At 40.0% G+C, this 20,637-nt stretch overlaps 2 protein-coding genes across 3 annotated transcripts in view; both read right to left on the reverse strand.

Moving 5' to 3' along the window:
• si:dkey-100n23.5 (cyclic AMP receptor-like protein A) overlaps positions 1–10,935 on the reverse strand; it is a 50,491-nt gene extending 39,556 nt beyond the window's left edge. Inside the window, exons 1-6 of the mRNA XM_042425766.1 lie at positions 10,748–10,935; positions 5,904–5,956; positions 4,984–5,038; positions 3,981–4,037; positions 3,816–3,876; positions 1,514–1,601 (exon numbers count right to left, since the gene is read on the reverse strand). Coding sequence (XP_042281700.1) covers positions 1,514–1,601; positions 3,816–3,876; positions 3,981–4,037; positions 4,984–5,038; positions 5,904–5,956; positions 10,748–10,828 — 395 coding nt within the window. The 5' untranslated portion in view covers positions 10,829–10,935. The remainder of the gene's footprint in view (positions 1–1,513; positions 1,602–3,815; positions 3,877–3,980; positions 4,038–4,983; positions 5,039–5,903; positions 5,957–10,747) is intronic.
• Positions 10,936–13,765: 2,830 nt separating this feature from the next.
• Positions 13,766–19,922, reverse strand: mid1ip1a (MID1 interacting protein 1a). 2 transcript variants are annotated; one of them, XM_042426630.1, is made up of 2 exons: positions 19,556–19,922; positions 13,766–15,461 (listed from the first exon to the last, which is right to left on the reverse strand). In XM_042426630.1, exon 2 carries the CDS (start codon positions 15,080–15,082, stop codon positions 14,594–14,596), a length of 489 nt encoding a protein of 162 aa, XP_042282564.1. In that variant the 5' UTR covers positions 15,083–15,461; positions 19,556–19,922; the 3' UTR covers positions 13,766–14,593. The 2 variants fall into 2 exon arrangements, with proteins under 2 accessions (XP_042282564.1, XP_042282562.1); XM_042426628.1 differs by lacking the exon at positions 19,556–19,922 and adding an exon at positions 15,726–15,939.
• Between the last annotated feature and the right edge of the window lie 715 nt (positions 19,923–20,637).

The following is a 20,637-nucleotide window of genomic DNA, read 5'->3' on the forward strand; positions in this document are numbered from 1 at the left end:
ACGCTCTGCATTTCACACACCTGCACGCACACCCACACGTGTCGACACGCACATGCGAGCTCATATAGAAATCTCTCTCGAGGCTCGATCTCATTTCTCGCTGCCTTACACCACTTCTTTTTTCCCCCTCTGTCTTCAGCTTCACCGATATCTCTCTGCCCTCAGCGCACAACGGATTCAGTAAGCCTGAATCTATCCCTCAAACACACATAAACACGCATGCGCGCACACACACACAGACACACACACATACACAGACAGACAGACACACTCCCTATCCTCTCTTGCATCCACTTCAATCAGTCTTAGATCATCCAGCCTCCGTTCTCCATCGCCTCTGGCGATTTGTTCATTCATAAACCATCACAGTGCCATTGCGTGTGTGTGAGAGAGAGAGAGAGAGAGAGGAAAAGAGAAAGAGAGAGAGAGAGAGAGAGAGAGAGAGAGAGAGAGAGAGAGAGAGAGAGGGTTGGACGTTGGGTTTGAGAGCTGAGGGGTAATTGTGCATGCATGCAAAGCCACATACCTGCCCACCTAAATACATACAGCTTATCTATGTACTGTCAAGCCTCCTGACGCTCTGGCTTCACTTCACTCTAACCTATTAAGCCTGGCTGGGTTTTTTTCCCTTCACATCATGTGTGACCGGCCACATGCAAAAAAACACAGACATGTCCCTCTCTCATGTTGGTCCCCGTGGACCCATGAGTGGTGTGCAGCTGATAAGGCTCTGAAGCGTAATTTTGGCCCCCAAGCAGGCCCTTTCCCTGTGCCCATAAAGCTGTCTTCCTCTGAGTTATACCGCCATTATATCATCTGGCTTATTGCTAATCAATGCAGGGAAACTCCCATGGGGGGGCAGCAGGGGAGGGGGGGGCCCCTCTCTTTACCAGCCCAACCCCTCACACACAGAAGGGTAGGAGGGGTGTGCACACCTACAGCATACAACCATGAATAACTGACTTGACTTCGCAAACAGAGTTGCCGCTAACTTGTTAAAGCTGCTTCTTTCTTTTCCCGCCCACAGTGTGCATACTTGGTTTTTCTGAGTGTGTTTGTGTCACAAAGCTCCATGTTAGGCACGGAAAATGAGAAATCTCACACACACACATACACACACACATACAGGCAAATTCACACTTGCACTGTGGAGAGTGCTCATGGGAGTTTGAGCGACAGAAACATAGAGCCACAAAGCGTGAAGATGGGTGCGCATGCACGCGCACGCACAAACACACACTTAACGGCTGACACTCACTCCCTTTTCAATTAGAGCGTCGGCTGGCTGGAACAGAAAAGGAGGAAAAGGAGGAGGAGGAGGAGTGGGCTGTCAATGCTCAGCGGAGGGACACATGCACTAGCAGACCGAACACACACACATAAACGAACACTCGTAGGGAAGCAGCCGCAAAAAAAATAAGACAAACACACCTGAAAGGAAGACACAGAGGCCAATATATAGACAAAGAATGACCTGTTTGTGCACATGAGGGGCGAACAGCCTCCTACTCACATTTCATATCTTTTTGTGCTTATTTCTCTGACCAGGTTGAGGTACAGGTTCAGTGTGATGAGGCAAACCCAGGCCAAGGCACTCCAGTCTGCGGAGACACACAGAAAAACAACAAGGTCAAATTACAGCGCAGCTCCCTGGCACACAACATGCACCTGCTACTGTGTGTTCAAACCGTGTGTGTGTGTGTGTGTGTGTGCATGTATTTCACTTTTTGATAAATGAATGCCCATTCTGCAGTAATATGAGGGAAACCTGTGGCTTAGGGTGATGGATGAGAAGGGGGAGCTCAGAGAGAGATAATGATGAACTGTGGAAAAGCAGAAGGGAGATAAAGTAGGAGTGGGAGGCGAGAGAAGAGGAGGAAGCGAGCGGGGTACATGGGTGGGGGTAGGCTTGAACGGGGTGGATCAGAGCAAGTGTAAAGACACTGAAAATACAAAAAAAAAAAAAAAGGAATGAAGAAAGGGAAAAGGAAGGCGCAGTCAGTAGAGGGGAAAAAATGAATGTATTTTACAGAGACAAGGAAGAGAGTTTAGAAAGCTCACTTTCCTTTTTCTGGCCTCGATTTCAGCCCTCTTCCTTTGTGTGTGTCTGTGTGTGTGTTTCTGTTGACAGGACAGGCAGGGCCGGTCGTCACAATGATGGATTCCCTGAGCCACATACTCAGCTTACTCAGTTTCACAAAACAAAACCCCATACACATGCATGCGCACACACACACACACACACACACACACACACACACACACACACACACACACACACACACACACACACACACACACATAAATATACAGACACAATTCTTACACTCAGGGAACCATTGGGAATAGTGTGCAGTGACTAAGAAAGAAGGAGGCTGGCTGTCTATGTCATTATCACAATAAATCACTGTCATTGGGATTGCCAATGCACCTTACCAGACAGCAGCCGAAGCTTTGCTTTAACTTGTCAACACCCGTCTCAGCTTCACCACCTGTCCTCGTGCTGCCCCTTCCTACCATCTTCCTCCATTTCAAACACATTTCATTAAATTTTATTGGTCGGAGTTAAAAGCAGAGCTACGCTATGCGGCTCCCACTAGGCTCGGCGCTCCGCAACAGAACAAAGTGCCTGTTCAGCCGGTGTTTATGTACAGCAGTTTGCCCTCAGCGTGAGGATCCTCATGATAAACCGAGGTGACACACACCAAACCCTGCAGTACTAACTCACTGCCCATTATCCTGTATCCTCCTGAGTGTGTGCGTGTGTGTGTGTGTGTGTGGTGAAGTGTCGTATTAGCGTCAAGCCCCAACTAAGAATCCTAATGCTAATCAAGGCTAAAGGTAATTGCAACAAATGTCGTCAATGCAAATAAAACCGAGAGTGAAAAAACAAGAGGGAAAAAAAAATCCTCTCACTCTCCTTAAATGAGAAACTATAAATGTCACCGTTTAACCCAAATGAAATTCTGTATTGTGATTGGAGGAAAAGCATCTCCTCATACAGGAGGTGGATATTCAACATTTAAAGGGTGATGAAACACAGAGGTGTCGCCTTTGGAGGTGGCAAACTGAACGGCTGTGATTGGCCAATAACTTCACAGCATAGTGTTGGACTCTCAAGTGTTACACCATCATCATGGGTGTGGTGCTCTTAGTATGGGTGTGTGAATACTGCTCAATGATCTGCAGGTTTAACTAATGCATTACTGGTCTTGACAACTAGTGTATATCCTAATGACGCCCTTTTATTTTGACAACTCATGAAGAGAATGTACAGACTGAGTCAGCAAAATAAATGCAAGGAGTATAGGCCTCTAAAAATTGTAGCGATACCATATGAGAGAATAAACATATAAAAAGTATATAAAAATAGATATAGATAGATATACTAGACAGTAAGTTATGGTTAGAAAAATAGGATTAAGTTTTGAACGCTGTTAAGAGCACTGTGCAGTTGTTGGGTTTTTTTGTATATCGTATAAGCATCTGCCAGGTTTTGGTCGGCTTTTTGACCAATAACAGTGACTTAACAATTACTCATGTAAAAATAGCAGTTTGTCGCTTTTAAAAGCTCACTGCATCTCCTTTAGAAACAGCTCTGCACATTGCATTTCCAACTGCTATAAGCTGGAGCAATCAGTGTCAAGGCACATTTTGTTCTCCAGGCAAAAAATGACATGATAAAGTATTTTCTGTGGTGATATATGAGTCCTTCAGCAGATGTCTTTGCTGGATCTCTGCTTTCTTTGCTGACTCACTCGTCCCCATTGTTAAAAGTGTGCCAGTGAGCAATTAACTGAGTTTTTTTGTCTTACCAAAGTACGTTAGCCACCAGGCCTGGAAGTCACAAAGAGATCCCTCTGGATGGGACTCGCCCTGGTAGAGGGAAGGAAGAACAGCACGGGGAAACATTTTCACACCAACAAAACCCAAAGAAGCAATTATGTGTGTGTTTAGTGAAACAGACAAGAGTAACTCACCATGACATATGCTACGCTGTCGAAGAAGGCAGCTACAGTCAGGCTGAGAATCATCTTCTGTACGGAGAAAATGAGACAAAGACATGAAGAGAGATTCTATAGCAAAACACCCCCAGTAAATATACCAGTGCATAGATCAAATGATCACTGATGTGGCTGACAGGTTGGCATACGACTTCCCAGGCGACGACTGCATGAGAATATCACAGAGGATTCCCTCTATATGAGACTGAACTCATTATGTTTTTTGATGAAATGAATCAATAGTCTGTGCACTACAGAATTTTTGTGTCCAAAAATGACTCTGCCAAGACTGCAGGAAGAGGAGAAGGGGAGGAGGTGGAGACAGAAAAAGAGCGCAGGAGGGCCAGAGAGCACTAAAGACTATTGACTGACGGATAACCTTTGCAAGGGGATGGAGGTGAGGAGATGGTTTATGTGGTGTGAGAGGAGGAGGAGAGGAGGAGGAGGAGGAGGAAGAGGAGGAGGAGGAGGTGAGGCCACTCTCTGCGACCTGGTCCAGTGGTAATAGGATCCATGAGAGCCCCACGTTAAGCTGTCATTTACTTCAGATTAGGAGGATAACTTGGTGCGCTGCTCAACCTGACAGACCTGCTGGACCGGCTTCAAAAACAAAAACTGGCTCTCAAGCAGCACACTCAAACAAACGCTGAAAAATAAAACCCTAATTAGGTCAACGCGGAAAAAAAAAAAGTGGAGAGAAAAATGTAATCAATATTATTTAGCGTATATCCAGACCTTAAGTATAGCGCAAACCTCTTCATTTTGAGAGGGAGAAAAAGCACAAGACGGCAGTCATTATCACAGAATAACCATGAGTCAATTAACTCCGCAATTGATTAATCTGTGCGTTTTAACTGGGTTCAATTATGCCAAGATTTGCCATGGCTAATTGAACATATTTCCTGTGGCAACGAAGCAAACAGAAATGCAAAAAAAGAAAAGGAGTCACAACATACTGTGCATTGTAGCGTAAATTTACCTGAGCCAAAGAGTGATACCTGCGAAGCAGCCAGATCACAAACAGCATGAAAATGCTGTAGAGAGAGAAAAAAAACAGTGAGATGTTGCATGTTAATTGTTGTAGGGGAAACAATTTGAGCACTGATGTACGGTCTCTAGTGCACATAAATGCATCATAACAACTCAAACACTTATCTACACCATCTCTCTGATAATCTTAACTCCACCTGCTGATATTCTTTTGCTTGTAGCAAGACCACTGACCATTAAACGCATGTTTAGACAGAAACCAATAAAACCTTCATCTTTGTCAGGAAACCTGCCAGAGACCTGCTCAGCAACACTGGGGCAAAATGTTGAGGCAATGGCTACTAGATGTTCCAAAAATACAACTGACTATTGAAATAATGGCTCCAGCGGCATGTAGTTAACAAAGCAAACAGATGTTTTCCAGAAGAAACTGGGGTCCCAACATACAAATTTTATGTTAAGTCATTTATTATCTGTGGCTGTGGACTTGCGATTGAGACATTTTGAGATAAATCATTTAGTTTCATTAGACAACAAACTCAACAACAGCTGGATATTATAAGTTTCGTAACAATAGTATTTATTACAGGGTTACTGCAATGTGTTGCATTAGATTGTACAGGTTAATGTTATAGTTAACCTCCATCATAGATCTATTACACTTTCACTTGTGAAAAAAAACGTCAAAGACCTGTTAACAGATGTTTTATGCGACTGTTGATGTCACATTTTAGTAATGGTTATACCCAGTTATCATATCTCATTAAAGATAGAGCTTAGCCGAGAATCTAATGTGTCAATCTCAGTGTATCACTAAATCATATTTAAGAATAGTCTGGTGTAAAATAAAAGTCAGGGATTCAAGACAAATAATCAGATGAGAAAGAGATCATTTGAAGAAATATTCACCATCCTACTAGGGAGAAGGTCCCCGTGGCTCGCTTTACTGTTAATATCACCACCTGTAAATCAGAAACAATTAATTACTGTGAGGCTAATATCTGTAAATAATAAAAAAAACAATGTATTAAAGTATTTGTTGACTTAGAAATACTCTGTGTAGTGTTTTTGTTTGGAGTAAGGCACTGTGCAAATTGGTTGAAATGTGCATCACAAATAGTGCATTGTCATCATTATAATCATAACCTTAGAAATTACTGGGTTGAGAAGACTGTTATTTGTTCAAGTGTCTCTTTTGCGTGTTTACGTACGTGAGTGCAAGCATGTGTGCGACTACGAGGAAATACAATAAAATGGGATTTTGCAATCGCTTCAAGCAACCAGAGCATCAGATATATAAATGTTTACAACATAGCAACAAGCACCTAAGACACGTACGGTGTATCAATGTCACCTCTACACACATTTGACCTATTTAACATGTTATAAAACACAGAGGGTGTTAAATGACAGCTGAGTGAAATAAATCACAGATAAGCAGATGGGTTAGTGATAGTGCCAGATATTCAACATACTTTGTGCAAAGCCACGAACCGAAAGTGAGCTGAGAGCTACTCAGAGAGAAACAAGACAGTAAAGAGAAGAACCAAGGAATGAAGAGAATGAAAGATGTGTGAGTCAGTCCTGTGAGCTTCTGGAGGAACTAGGGGCCTGTAGTTTTACATTCAAAATAGAGTAAGGCACGTCTGCACAATCAGTTGTGCGACATTGCTCCTGTGATTTTTCACACACACTGACACACAGCGACAAAGCCCTACCTTCGATGAGTCTGATAACCTCTGCAAAAACACTGCTATGTCATGTGTTGCCCTATATAGAAAACATCTACTGGCAAAAAAGCCAGGAAACCTTCTAATTAAATGTATCGAGAGTGGATGTCAAATTGTATATAGTAAATAGTTGTTGTTGGTTTTTTTTTTAGCAGCATTAGTTTTTATCTGCTCAGAAAACACTTGACTCACTAACAGGGACACTGAAGATGTGTTTTCTCTGAGGTCTTTGACTGGTTTGTTACTGTTTTAATTAAATTTGAATGATGGCACCCTGCAAGGAACCGTGGGAGTGTTAAAAAGGGTTCAGACTCTTTGCATTTTTCTACAAAATGTTCCACAAATAGGGCAGGAGCGAGCTTTCTTTTTTGAGAAGTTTATTATGTTATTTTTGGGATCGTTTTTTTCTTTTCATGATATATAAGTCACACAAATATTTATATGTTGGTTAACATGGGTAATGTTTGTATTCCCAACTCTACTAAATACAAGAAAAATTGACAAAATACTGAATAAGATCTGACTGTAGACTTAAAATGACCAACTAACAATTATTTATTGTAGATTCATCTGCCAATTATATTCTCAAGTAATCTATAAAATGTCAGAAAATAGTAAAATAAAATAAAAAAATCCTCATCACAATTTCCAAAAGCTCAGTGTGATGTCATCAAATTGGTTGTTTTCTAGCTGATTGTCCAAAACCCAAAGATATTCACTTTATTATCACATAAGACCAAGAAAAGCAGCAAATCCTCACAATTGACTAACCAAAAGTAGGAAATATTAGCTAATTTTGCTTGAAAAATGACTAAAACCATTGATTGATTGATTATCCAAATAGTTAGCCTACTACTCGACTAATCATTTCAACTGATCTTGAACACTTCGGTCCAGATTTCGGAACATGATATACTCTTATGGGAGCAAAAAAACAACTGAATCATTACTTAAATCTGAGAAAAGTGTTGCTCAACTGACAAAGACACAAAGATGTAGCAGGCATGTCAGCAGCACTCAGGACTCAGATGCATTACCTTCTGTGTTCATTAACAAACAGAGACTGAAATACTGATTAAAAGAATGTATGAATATTTTGAATCGTGAACAGGATAGGAGGTTGAGAAAAAATAGATGAATGCAAGAATATTTTGTCTTTAATTTTTACTTGGGAGTGCGATAACAAACTCATACTCGGATAGTTGTCTTGGTCAACGTGGCCCATCTGTATCTAGGTTAGTCAGACAGCATACGGGACGGCGTGATTGATGCTGGCAATTATGAGCAATTGCTTGTCAGTGAAGGAGAGAATTGGGCTCTAAGCGAGACGACATTGCTGCAGCATTCTTCCTCTGATATAGTTAGGCCAAGAGAGAAGATGATAACCTGGAGCTTAATGCTGCTGGCACGCAGAGCAACAACTTCTCACATTAACATGTTCACCAGAGACAGCACCGGTTCTCCAACTAATCTGATCCAAACATACGTACGTCAGCTTTGATACGACAACAAGCTACAATTGATCCAAGTAGGTTACTTCTTAACTAGGTTATTCTGAAGATAAGGAAACTATTGAAAGGTTTATCATAATCTCTTCCTCGAATCCTCAGGGTGTGGATTCAATACCACCAACACCTGTACAAATAAATGCAATTTAATTTGAAGTTATATTTGTGAAGGTTATGAGGTTCAATTTTTGTGCTTGAGACTTTGCCAGAGAGGTGTGGGTGAAACTAAGCGGTAGCTTTCAGTCCATACGTAGCTGCTGTTGCTTTAGTAGATTGCACTATACTGCAATGTGCTCTTTTTGGAGTGAAGAAATAACAGGAAAAATGCATTAGAGTATAATGCCATCAATTACATTATATTCATTTGGCAAATGCTTTTGTCCAAAGTGACTTGTAATAAGTGCTTTTAATCATCAAAGCACATCCTTTCCAAACAAACAAACTACAACCTTGTTCAATGCTACATTAAAGTGTTTGGAGATTTTCTTTTCTTTAGGAAATGAGACGCACTAGTATGGGTTGTTGAGATGTAGTATGAAAAGGTGGGTTTTTATGTAGCAGCATTCCAGATTAGCTGCAGAGGTCTGGTGGCAGAAGCGAGGGCTCCTGCAGAGAGAAGGTTGCAGCAGTCCAGGTAGGAGGTGACACGCACCTGGATGAGAGCCTGAGCCAAATCCTCCAGATCTTATACGGGAGGAATCGGGAGGAATAGTCCTGCTTAAACCACAGCATCAAAAAATACCATTTAGTGAAACCATCACCTCTCTGACACAGTCTCAAAAATATGTGAACACCATAAGATTCACTGAATAGGATTGACTCAGTGATGCACAGTGGTAGAAAAAGTATTCAGATCCTTTGATATGGAAAAATAGCAACACTAGTGCTCCAAAATACTCCATCACAAGTCCTGATTTTATGATTTTTCTTAAATAAAAGTATTAATACTCATTATACAGAATTAGCCCTGTCAGTGTTATATTATTTGATCATTTTTATTGATCCATTAACGTGTAAGCAGTACTTAAATGTTGTATTTGGTCAAGATGGGCTCATGTGAACTGCTTCATATACTGCTGGGTAATTTATTCCATAACAATGCACTGTATTTTATAAGATGATCATGGGTTTTGAACCTAAAATCTTAATCTGCAAGTAACTATATTGTTAAATATATGTAGTGGAGGAAGAAAAACAATATTTCCCAAAAAATGTAGTGGAGAATAAAAATGAAATACTCTAGTCAAATACAGGTATCACGAAATTGTACTAAAAGGACACATTCACAATTTTTCAAGTGTGTCTTAAAACAACAGTCAGGTGCCCAAATCAAAACACTGAAATAGGTTTTCTCGCTGTAATCATTCCCCCTGTTCATACTGGCTGTTAAAAGACCCCCTTCAAATGCACTTTCAATGTAAGTGATGGGGGACAAAATGTACAGTGTGGCCACGCAGTCATTTTATGTAAAAATGCATTTAAAATTTTATCTGAAGCTTATAAGAGGCTTCAGCAGTCTAAATTAGTCATATCAAGTGGATATCTGCCACATTTACAGTCTTTTTAGCATCAAATTCCCTCTTTGTGTTTCCTCAGACAGTGTTTCCCTGTTGAGCTGCGGTGGAAGAATAGTAACAAAAAGAGGAACTTTGGCACTAAAAAGACTGTAACCTTGAAAGATATCTACTTGATATGACTAATTTGGACGGTTGAAGCTTCATATTAGCTTCAGATAAACTTTTAAATACATTTTTGCACAGAAAGAGGCTTGTGGATTCTGTCCCCCATCACTTACATTGTAAGTGCATTATGAAGGGATCTTCTAAAAGCCGCTATGAACAGAAGGAATGATTATGGCAAGAAAAACTGTTACTAGTTACTTTGTACTACTACTATTATATATTGTTCAGTTCCTTCAGTTGTTGTTTTCTCCACTGTTTTCATGTCTTCATAGTATGTTTCAAATTCCAGTTTACACATGAACTGGCCAAACTGGTTTACTTATCATGTCGAGATAAGGAACTCTACATCTTTGCTTATCTTTATTCATACTGGCCAAAATAAACAGGCTGTTTCCACATACAGGACTGGGTGAGGCTCAAACCTAACATAATGCTGGTTAACATTACTGAACTTGTTATATTAAGTGTGAATAAACAATAGTGACCTCAGACAATAAGCTAGTAGTGCTCACAGCAGTTAGTTTTCCTTGAAGCTAATTTTGTTAGCATCTAGTTAATTGGCCTGTTGAACTCATATTCAACAGGCCAATCAAAGCAGCTAGCTTATTAGGCGATTAACAGCTCAGCTGTACCCTCATATAGCGCCAAGAACCGTGCAGGCCGACTCCATTCACCAACTAATCACCCGATCAATCGAGACATAATCAGTTCGAGGGAGTTAAATTATTATCGATGTCAGAAAAAAGCCACCAAAGTAAGCTAATAGTGTAAGCGTTATGTAGCTAACTAGCTAATTAGCTAAAACTGAATTTACAGTGACGTTGGCTACTTACGCATCGATAGTCTTCTGAATGTGTATTAAAAAATACGCAGCGTGTATCGTTACTGGCTGACTTTGGGTTTTCACTGTCCATTTTGAGTCACGATGATTTTGAAACAATTTGGCTTCGATTTGTTTTTGTTTTGCTGTAAGTTAGCTTTCCTTGTACTTCCTGTTTCTACTGTGCGCCGCAAGGGACAAAAAGCACCACTATCGCTTGTGTATTGTGTAGTAAAATAACCGCTCCTTCGTAATTTATGTGGACTAGTATACTAGTTAATGGACTAGTATACTAGTTAGTACAGGGATATATATGTTCCATCTATCAGTCAGTGGTGGAATATAACTAAATACATTTACTAAAGTACTTGGCTTAAGAGCTCAGTACTTTGGCAGTTTTGTGATACTTGTACTGTTTACTTGTTCTGCTGCTTCATTCTACTCCACTACATTTTCTGACAACTATAGCTACTTGCTACTTTACAGATTAAGGTTCACATAAAAAACAAATGATGAACTAAATGTTATGCATTGTTACAGACTGAACTGGCCAACAGTACATAAACTAGTTAAATCAGCTTCACTTCCACCAGCTATAACATTAAAATTCTTCTCACACTGAGATTCTTTTTAAATGCATCACGCATACGAAAAAATTCAAATATTTATATCATACATAACTCAGAGGCCATTCTGTTGCATGTCGTACTCTTACAGTATTCTCATAAAACTCACCTACTTTTCCTTTAGTAAAATTTTGCATGCAGGACTCTTACTTTTTATGGAGTATATTTATACTGTTATAGCTACTTGTTCTGAAGTAAATGATCTGAAAACTTCCACCACTGATATCAATTGACTTCCCTGTGATACACTGTTCAAAAGCTGCAAAATCCCAGGTTTTACAACTTAATAAATACCTTGTTATCTAAATCTATACGGAGGTTCTACATCAACCTTTGCCACAGTGCTTAGAGCTACATATGTAGTCGACACTACACATGTAGCATGGTAAAAGCATTGACGTTTAGTAATAGCCTCTGACATGTACCTTAAGGTTGATGATAAGGTTATCTCAGCGGATGTTTTTATCTACACTCAAATGCAGAAAGGCATGTTACCTTTGTCCTAATTATGGACAGTAGTGGCAGCATTTCCTGTAAACACTCAGAATCAGAGAAAAGAAAAAAAGTGTCAAGGTGCATTAAAGACATTTGAGGAGTATTGCTTCCTTTGTTAGTCTATTTCTTCTGCAGCAGACTTTATTAAACTAAGCTTCAAAGCTTCAAAAAGCTTCAAAACAGACACCGGAAAATACTGAAATAAATAAAATTATTGAACTTTTTAAAAGTTATTGGTCATTTAAAATACTGACTGAAAAATGCTCATATTGTTCACAGAATGGATTTTAGATTTTTGACTTGTAGAAATGAAAGAAATTCAACAAAATATAATACAGTTCTAGTATTGGTATTTTAGAGTACAGGCCAACTATTATATCAAGATGTGGCCTAACGTAATATAGTGTTATGTGTCCACTATGGCTCATCTTTTTCATTGACTTTCTAAATGTTATGTTTTTAAACATTTATGCATGCATGTGTATATGTGTGTGTGTGTGTGTGTGTGTGTGTGTGAGAGAGAGAGAGAGAGAGAGAGAGAGAGAGAGAGAGAGAGAGAGAGACACTGAAACTCCAGCTGCACCCATCTCCCTTTTTGGCCTTTGAAGCTGTCACTGTCAGTTATTCAAACAACAATGAGGGATATCTGGTCTTTTTTTTCCCACTTGGCAAGATATTACATAAAATAACACATGCATGCGTGTGTGCGTAAAAACAGAAGTAGTCTCCCTTTTGTCTCTTTTCAAAATATGTTTAAATGTTAAAATGACAGTAATAACAAAAAGCAAAGTGAACTGATTCTAGTGCATACCTATAATTAATATGTATATCCCCAGACGTCAGCATATATGATATATTCACTGATTGAAACTAAACAGTACATTATTTTTTTCCTGCATATAGTAATATGACTCATGTCATATTATTGAACAAAGTATCTCTTTTCCTCAGGCTCTTTACTTTCAGAGTTCAAGTTGTTCAAGGTGTTGTCACTTTAGTGACGAGCAACATTCCCCAACCTGCTGGTAATTTTAATTCCACCTCTTCCTTTTAACACATTTAACATTGCTGATGGCTGAGGACAACTTATGATTAATGATGGTGGTTCTAAAGCCATAAACCATCTTTTTTTTCTTTTTATCATGAGATGTATTACCAAACAAGGAGTAAGTCCAAAGATAAATTACCAAAAAAATTCTGGAGCAATTTGTCTCAATGGTTGCAGTAAACACCACTTTAAATAAAATAAATCCAAATCAAGAGGAGAGCAACAGTTCTGACTGACTCCTAACAGTGTTTACACGCTGTCTCTGAAATACAGGCTTTCCCATTACAAAAAATAATGAAAACACCTGTTTTCAGAGCTAAAGCTAAAGACACACCCCTAAATAGATGTCAAAAAACATGTTTTTGTCTTGATGCTTTTAGTTTTTGTCTGACATCTTATCCATGTATACTGTATAACCCTCCAAACCTCTGAATTGCTGCCCTCATCTCAGATTTTTCCAGCAATTTAAGTAAAATGAAAGACTGATTACCAGACTTCCCTGATCCTGAAGACACAATACTTATTTTTAACTGTATTTTTATAGTTAAAATGTTAAAACTTGAACATGAACAAAAAAAGATACTCAGAAGATGTTAAGATGCATAAAACATGTTTTTTGACCAGCATTACTACTTAATTCATATTTGAATGTAAAAATTGTCTACGAGTATCTGTTTTTGGTCAGAGGTGACAGATCCCTTGTATATCAGGTATTCCAAGAAATTTATTACTTAAACACATATTATGATCTTCAGTTTTGTCTTAATTCATTTTTATACTGTTTTGGTCTATGAGATAATGTTTAAATCTTAAATTTTCTGCATTTATGAGCACAAATACACACAACAAACGGAGTAAGTTCATATAAAAGTTTATTTTAAAAACAAATATCAGTACAAAAATGGTGCAGAAGCTGCGTACAAAAGCATTTGCTTGTTTTGACAGATGGACATCTCCAATAATGCCTTTTACAATAGCAAATAAATGACAATGACAACAATGCATCTCGTGGAAAACCTCTCATTATTCTTTATGCAGAAGAATTATCAGTTGATTCCAGTTCATTGACCATGTAGGACATTAGGAGATCACTGGCAGCTATGAGTAAGCATCTGCCTCCTTCCTTTAAGCACAATTTAAAGACACAGACACAACAGACTAGGAGTAGCGTGGTCATACACAGACAGATCCTTATGAACACACTGACATCATCAGCTTCACATAGAGAAAGCGAAATCTTTTGTCAGTATTCCCCATCAGAGGGACGGTTCAAACCACGGATCGTGTAGTTCATACAGTCCACTTCTTCTCCAACTTTTGAAATAACATTAGGCTCTCAAACAAACAGTGTGAGGTAATAAATTATACATTAAATAAATGCTTAAATATGTTTCACCTGTGTGTCACTGAATGCATGATGTGTACAACACTTTAGAGTGCAAAACATAGAAGTTTGGTGTTAAATACACGAATGCTTTCTTCAGGATCAACAGATATACAGTTAATACCACAGAGTAGACCGACACCATGTAGGCCTATAGACAGAAATAAAGCTGCCCCTTTCTCTACCATCCATATATGTTCGTCAGTAAATTTCATCAGTAGTAACAGCAGCAGCAGCAATAGAGGATACTCAAAGTTCAGTTCAGCCAGCCAAATAATTTGCTTCCAGTTTCTGTGTTCTCCACGCTTACTGGCCCCATCCTCCGATACCAATCTCCTGCTTGTAGCGCTTGGTAAGAGAGTTGGCCTGCAGTGTGAGCTTGCCCAGCACCCCTTGAAGCCCGGTCAGGTGAAACTGGAACTGCTTCTCCAAATCCTCGTCCTCCTCGTCTTCCTCCTCGGATGATGATGATGCGGAGGAGGAGATGGATGCGGACGAGTTCACCCGGGTGATCTTCATGCTTTCCTTGCGCCTCTCGTCGGCTGCTGCGCACCTGACCCCCCACTCGATGTCGGTACGGATGGACTTGAGCAGCTGGTAGTAGCTGTACATGTCCCCCTCGTCCTCGTCTGATTTCAGGGAGCTCATCTCTCTGTCCTCATCCAGCGGGACGTCCCGCAGCAAACTGGGCACCATGATGGTCTGGTCCATGTTGTTGACCGCGCCGATGAATCGGTTCATGGCGTTGAAGAGGGAGTTCTTCTGTTTGGGTGTTTCTGACTGCTGCATCATCATTTTTGGCGTCTCTTTTCCGTCCAGAAACAGTGGTGAAAGCGAAGGTCCGAAGTTTTTTCTCTAAAATGCACCGGACAGTTTTTCTCCTCTGTGAGTGCCCTGCTTTAATTCTGGGCTGATCGGCTTAAGAGAAGCGGCTGTTTGTCTGTGATGCTGCGGCGGGGATTGGCTGTCTCGTAAATCAGGCGAGCTGTGCTGGTAGTTGGGCACGGTTCTTGTGTTTTTCCCCCTTGCTGAGTGTTTGTGCCCTTCTCGTTCTTTCTGCTTTGAAGGAAGACGGGTGTGCCTTTTATGTATGCAGGTGGTTTCGTGCTGAAAGGCGTTTCCACAACCTGTTTGTCAAGTTCTCCCACTGCAGTTGTAACCGGATCCAGATGACCTGGAATAGCACACAGCAGAGCAGAAAGGTTTGGCACATTGACTTAAGGAGGGGTGGCTACACATTGACAGTTGAGTACATCCCTCTTCAGAAAATGCAGATGATCCTGCGGATTTACTGAAACAACAAATCTCAACGCTCAGCTATTACTTGCTACATTTACAGCTGAATACGCTAAACTGTTTACCGCGCGTAATTACGCACAACAGCTGTCAGTATGCCTTCACTGCTCAACACTAAAGTCTCATCCCAAACTTAACTTACCGTACAAGGTGCTGTCCTGTGAATCTACGATTTCTGTTCTAGTGAAAGAGTGGCTCACATTACATCACTGTATCCCACATTCTGTTCCGATGAGCCACGCAGCAGACATGCGGGGTGAGGTCTCACCGGGCGGACCGAGCATGAATATTCATTAACCAAGCCATCAGCCCACTGCTCGGCTTCCAGTAGAGCCAATCAGATGGCCATATACATTTCCTCAGAGGCGGGACAAGTCGATGTTGGACCAATGACAAGCGCCACTGTTGACTGCTCACATATAGAAAACAGACGCAACACGTGTTGAGCTCTGGAGCTTTCCAATAATTATCATTTAATTCATAGAACGACCTTCAGAGTGTCAGCAACTGTGGTGAAAGAAGTATTTAAATCATTTACTTAAGTGAGAGCAAAATACATTTATTTAAAATACTCCATTACAAGTAAGAGTCCAGCATTCAATATTATCAGCAAAATATAACCTACTTAAAGTGAAGTTATCATAAGTTTTATCATAAGATAATGAAGCAGGTAGGAAAGAGGAAGTTCAGTTACACAAATGTATTCATTTTCTGGGCTTTTATGTTATAATATTTATTATATAAAGTAGCATAAAATTGAAATACTCAAGTAAAGTTTAAGTACCTCAAAACTGTACTTAAGTAGCGTACTTGAGTAAATGTACTTTCTGGTCACCCCTAAAAATGTGTTTTGTCTTGTTGTCTCTATCATTTTGAGTAACTGTTCTCTGTTCAGTACATATTTAGGGTTGCTATGGAAAACATCAAGGTGAGTTGAATTAGTAGTGAGATAGTGAAGTAATTGGTACCACATCAATGGGCATTCCCAACCTAACCTCTATACTTTTCCTTGTTGCAACTGCCAAATTATAGGACTGTTGGGAGTGGGAAATGAAAATGTCATAAAAGTTCAAGCTCACATAAACACTAACACTAACTCCCCTAAAGAAATATAACTGGCCTAGTTATTTCCCCTCGGGGTAACTTTAGTCTAAGCCAGTTACTGTAGTGACAAGCTTTTCAGATTACATTTTAAACTAAACTGTTGCACCAGCCAGTTTCCAGTAGAGATACTGGACAGCTGAGTCCCCTTCACTCTTCTAACTATAGCTGCTGGTAAACAAGGGGGGGACTCCCACATTGGCTCTGCATCAGAAATAGCCCACCGTTAATAATACAGTACAGTACGTGCACAGGCGATCGTATTGAAATCTGAGCTTCAGTAAACACTTCTGGTCAGACTGAAAGTATAGAAACATGTTTTTCACTGTGTGGCCATCAACAAAAAATAACTCTGCCTGTCTAGTGTTAAATCAAAACACATCTGCTGAAAAGAAGTTTAAAACAGATTGTATTACGAAGGGATAGGCTCAAAGGAATTATATAAAGGAGGGCGCGGAAGAGTAGGCTGGTATAGAAAGGTGGCCTGATTGATACTATGTGCCCAGGAAGAGACGCCATTTGTTCTAGATACTAGTAAATGAATCGGTGTTCCAAAATTGTTGCTCAGCAAGAATGGTGGGAATGTGAACATGAATGGTAAAACCTGCTGGAGAGTTTCTCTCTCAGTGTGGCCCAGCCTACTTCCGGCTCATCTTGGTATTTGTCACTCATATCTCATTTCGTAACTCCCTGTCCTAAAGCCAGTGATGCAAGAAGTATTCATTTACTTCAGTAAAAGTAGCAATACCACAATGTAAAAATACCCCATTTACAAATAAAAACTGGCAAAGTAACTATAGCTGTCAGATAAATGTACTGGCATAAGAAGTACCAGAGTTCCCTCTGAAATGCAGTAGAGTAGAGGTGTAAAGTAGCATCTAATCTTAAATGTACTTAGTTTCAGTGGTGGGAGAAGGAAGTACTTAGAGCCTTTGCTTATGTAAGAGTATGAATACCTCAATGTAAAAATATTCCATTGTATTACTGTCAGCTAAATGTATTTGTAAATCAGTGTTGTATTATTATAGATATCAATGGTTTATTATGACTGATGAGTTAACATGTAAGAAGCACTTTAATGTTGCAGATACTCAAGTTGGAGCTGATTTGAACTGCTTTATATACTGTTAGCTAGTCATATTTCACAATATGTTCACAGATTTTGTATATAAAATCTTATTCTGCAAAACAACTATTACTGCTTTCAAATGTAGTAAAAAGTATACAATTTTACTCTACAATGTAGCAGTATTCCTTTACTATATAAGTATAGTAAAGGAATAAATGAATTGAGTTTTTTTCCCATACCAATATCAATGGCACATCTGCCTTGGAAGCAGCTTCACAAATAACACAAATGGACTAATCTTATCCCCCTCCAAAGATTAGCTGATCCCAGATCCAGTTAGGGGAAAAAAAGCAGGTCAGCAGAGCAAAGGGTGCACTACTGCTGAAGAGAGATCAGATAGGAACATGCTCTAGCTTTGCTCTCTCAGCAGGGCTGTCAATCAAAGCCCCACCTCACCGACTTTCTCTATTCTTCCGCAAAATGCCTTTCCTCTTGTCAAGAGGACGCCCCGTGCCTGAATGCAACAATGAAACCTGGATCAGTTCGGAAGGGTTTTCTCGATTGTGTGTCATTTCAGAAAGCTGAGCATCCAGCGATTACGGCGGGTGTCATCATCATCCCACTGTCTTCAAAGAGAGAGCGAGAGGGAGAGAAGGGAGGAAGTGGGACAGGTGGTGGGGAGGAGTGGGGGCGCTGCACTATAGGAACAGGCAGCTTGAGTGGGAACTCTAGTACTTGTCATCGCAACTGCATGTTACTGAAAAGTGTGAGGCAGGGGTGTCTGAGTTCAGCAGGGAAGCTGGAGGCGAAGCAGCAACAGCAATTAGAACAACAACAGCAGCAAGAACAACAGCAATAACAGCTCACATCACAAAGAGACGAGTTGAGTGGGAAGGGCGTGCTAATATATATTACTTTATAAGGTAATAAATGAGATATCACAGTGGATTAGAAGAGAAAGGCTCTGTGTGTTTGAAAGAGGAAGAGAGACCCTGAGTGCTTCCTTTTCACACATTTTTGATAGTGAAATTTCATAACAAGATCACGTCAAAGCAGCGAAGTAATGCCTGTTATAGATTTAATAAGTGTTTTAATCTGATTGAATTAACATTTGAAAACACATTTCTTTATACTCAGTCACACAAACCATCTAATGTAATGATTTGAAGCTGGTTTGCTAACAAAATGTTCTTCTGATGAGCAGCACTCAGTGTAGGACTTTCCCTTTAAACAAACACCATAATGTGATAAGTTTAAAGATCCCCTCCAGACATGTTAAAAGGCATATAAAAAATACTTGCTTTGAATAATAATTTGTGTTTGAGATGCATTTTATACCATAAAAATGACTATCTACATAGATCTCCTCCTCCTTCATTGAAAAATCTGAAGGAACAGGAAGCAAAACATGCAAAATAATTAGTTGTTCATCTTAAATGACTTGATATTCACTACCATTGCCGACACTGAAGTCATGTTCTTGCGTATATACTGTACATTAGCAAGCTGAGAGGAGTTTACATTCTACATGTGAAAACGTACTTACATTTGGTATTGAATTGTCCAAAATTCAACATTTTCATTTTACATATGTTTAAATTTGACTACTTTAATGTCAGCAAAATAAAATATCAGCCTAAATGAAGGACACACAATTTTCCCTTCAGACTTTTATTCCTGGCAGTGTAGAAAATGCTTTGAAACAACATTTAGACCTTCATGTTGGGAATTACATATAATCTCATGTCACATAAATAAAACATGACAAATCTTAATACAGTAATTCAAAAAATAGAGCTCACCTACTGGACCTGGTCAGAATTTTTCTGAATGGATGACCTCAGTATTCTGGTTACTGCCCTGCCAGACACACCATGAAGAGGGTTTAAGACATGAGACACCAGATATTTTGACATGTCATTAAGAAAAGCAGGTGTTGCAAATAACATTAAGGTGACTCTGGTCTATTACAGTGTCCCAGACATGAACTCAAGCTTGAGGATCCAGCATATTTCAGCATGTCAACTTTTTCTTTTATGATGACATAAGACACAAAGAAATGGTTTTCTTGATGGGCCATTTTTTCCACAAATACATGGACATATTGTAACTATTTACTCAAGGCTTTTAATTTGAATTTTAAAAAATGTATATTGATGTTGGCTGGTTGCCACCAGTTGGGTATCCCTCTCTTAATGATTGGCATTGTGTGTGTGTGTCTGTGTGTGTGTGTGTGTGTGTGTGTGTGTGTGAGAGAGAGAGAGAGAGAGAGAGAGAGAGAGACAGAGAGAGAGGGTGGGTGAGTAATAGCGCTTCCCCGGTGGATGGTGGATGATTCCCTCTAGCCTATAACCCATTAAGCGTATTCGGGAGGCGGAGGCGAGGAGGAGGCAGGGCGCTGAAGCCAGCGGCACGCACGCTCCATTAGCGGACCCACTGCCGCGCCGCTCTGCCGGTAATTTGCGTAACGAGATTGGAGCGAGCCCGGTTAGCGCGGTCTCCCCGAGCAACAGCCTTTCTTTCCCTTCATCCCGCCGCTTTTCCGGCCTTATTACTAATGCAGTCCGTAGCGCAGCGGGGACAGGCGGCCGGAGAAAGAGCGTGGTGCTTCATCTCTCCTCCTCTCTTTCCAGAGCTCCGTGTACGTTTTCCGCTGATACCTAAGCGCCATCATGTGGATGAGGATGGTAGCCTGATCAGTGACGTGATAAATGGTCATCAAAGTCAGTCAGTTTCAGGAAAATGTTGAATGAGGTTTTTCTCCCTTCTGTTTTGTATTATATTGAAATAAAAACTTGCAAAGAAATAATGGATTAAATAATATATAGGCTACGATAAGGCTGAATATACAGTCATTGTATAATGGTGAGACCCACAAAAGAAA

The sequence above is a fragment of the Thunnus maccoyii genome, chromosome 11 (genome assembly GCF_910596095.1).
Source record: "Thunnus maccoyii chromosome 11, fThuMac1.1, whole genome shotgun sequence".
Classification (NCBI taxonomy): Eukaryota; Metazoa; Chordata; class Actinopteri; order Scombriformes; family Scombridae; genus Thunnus; species Thunnus maccoyii.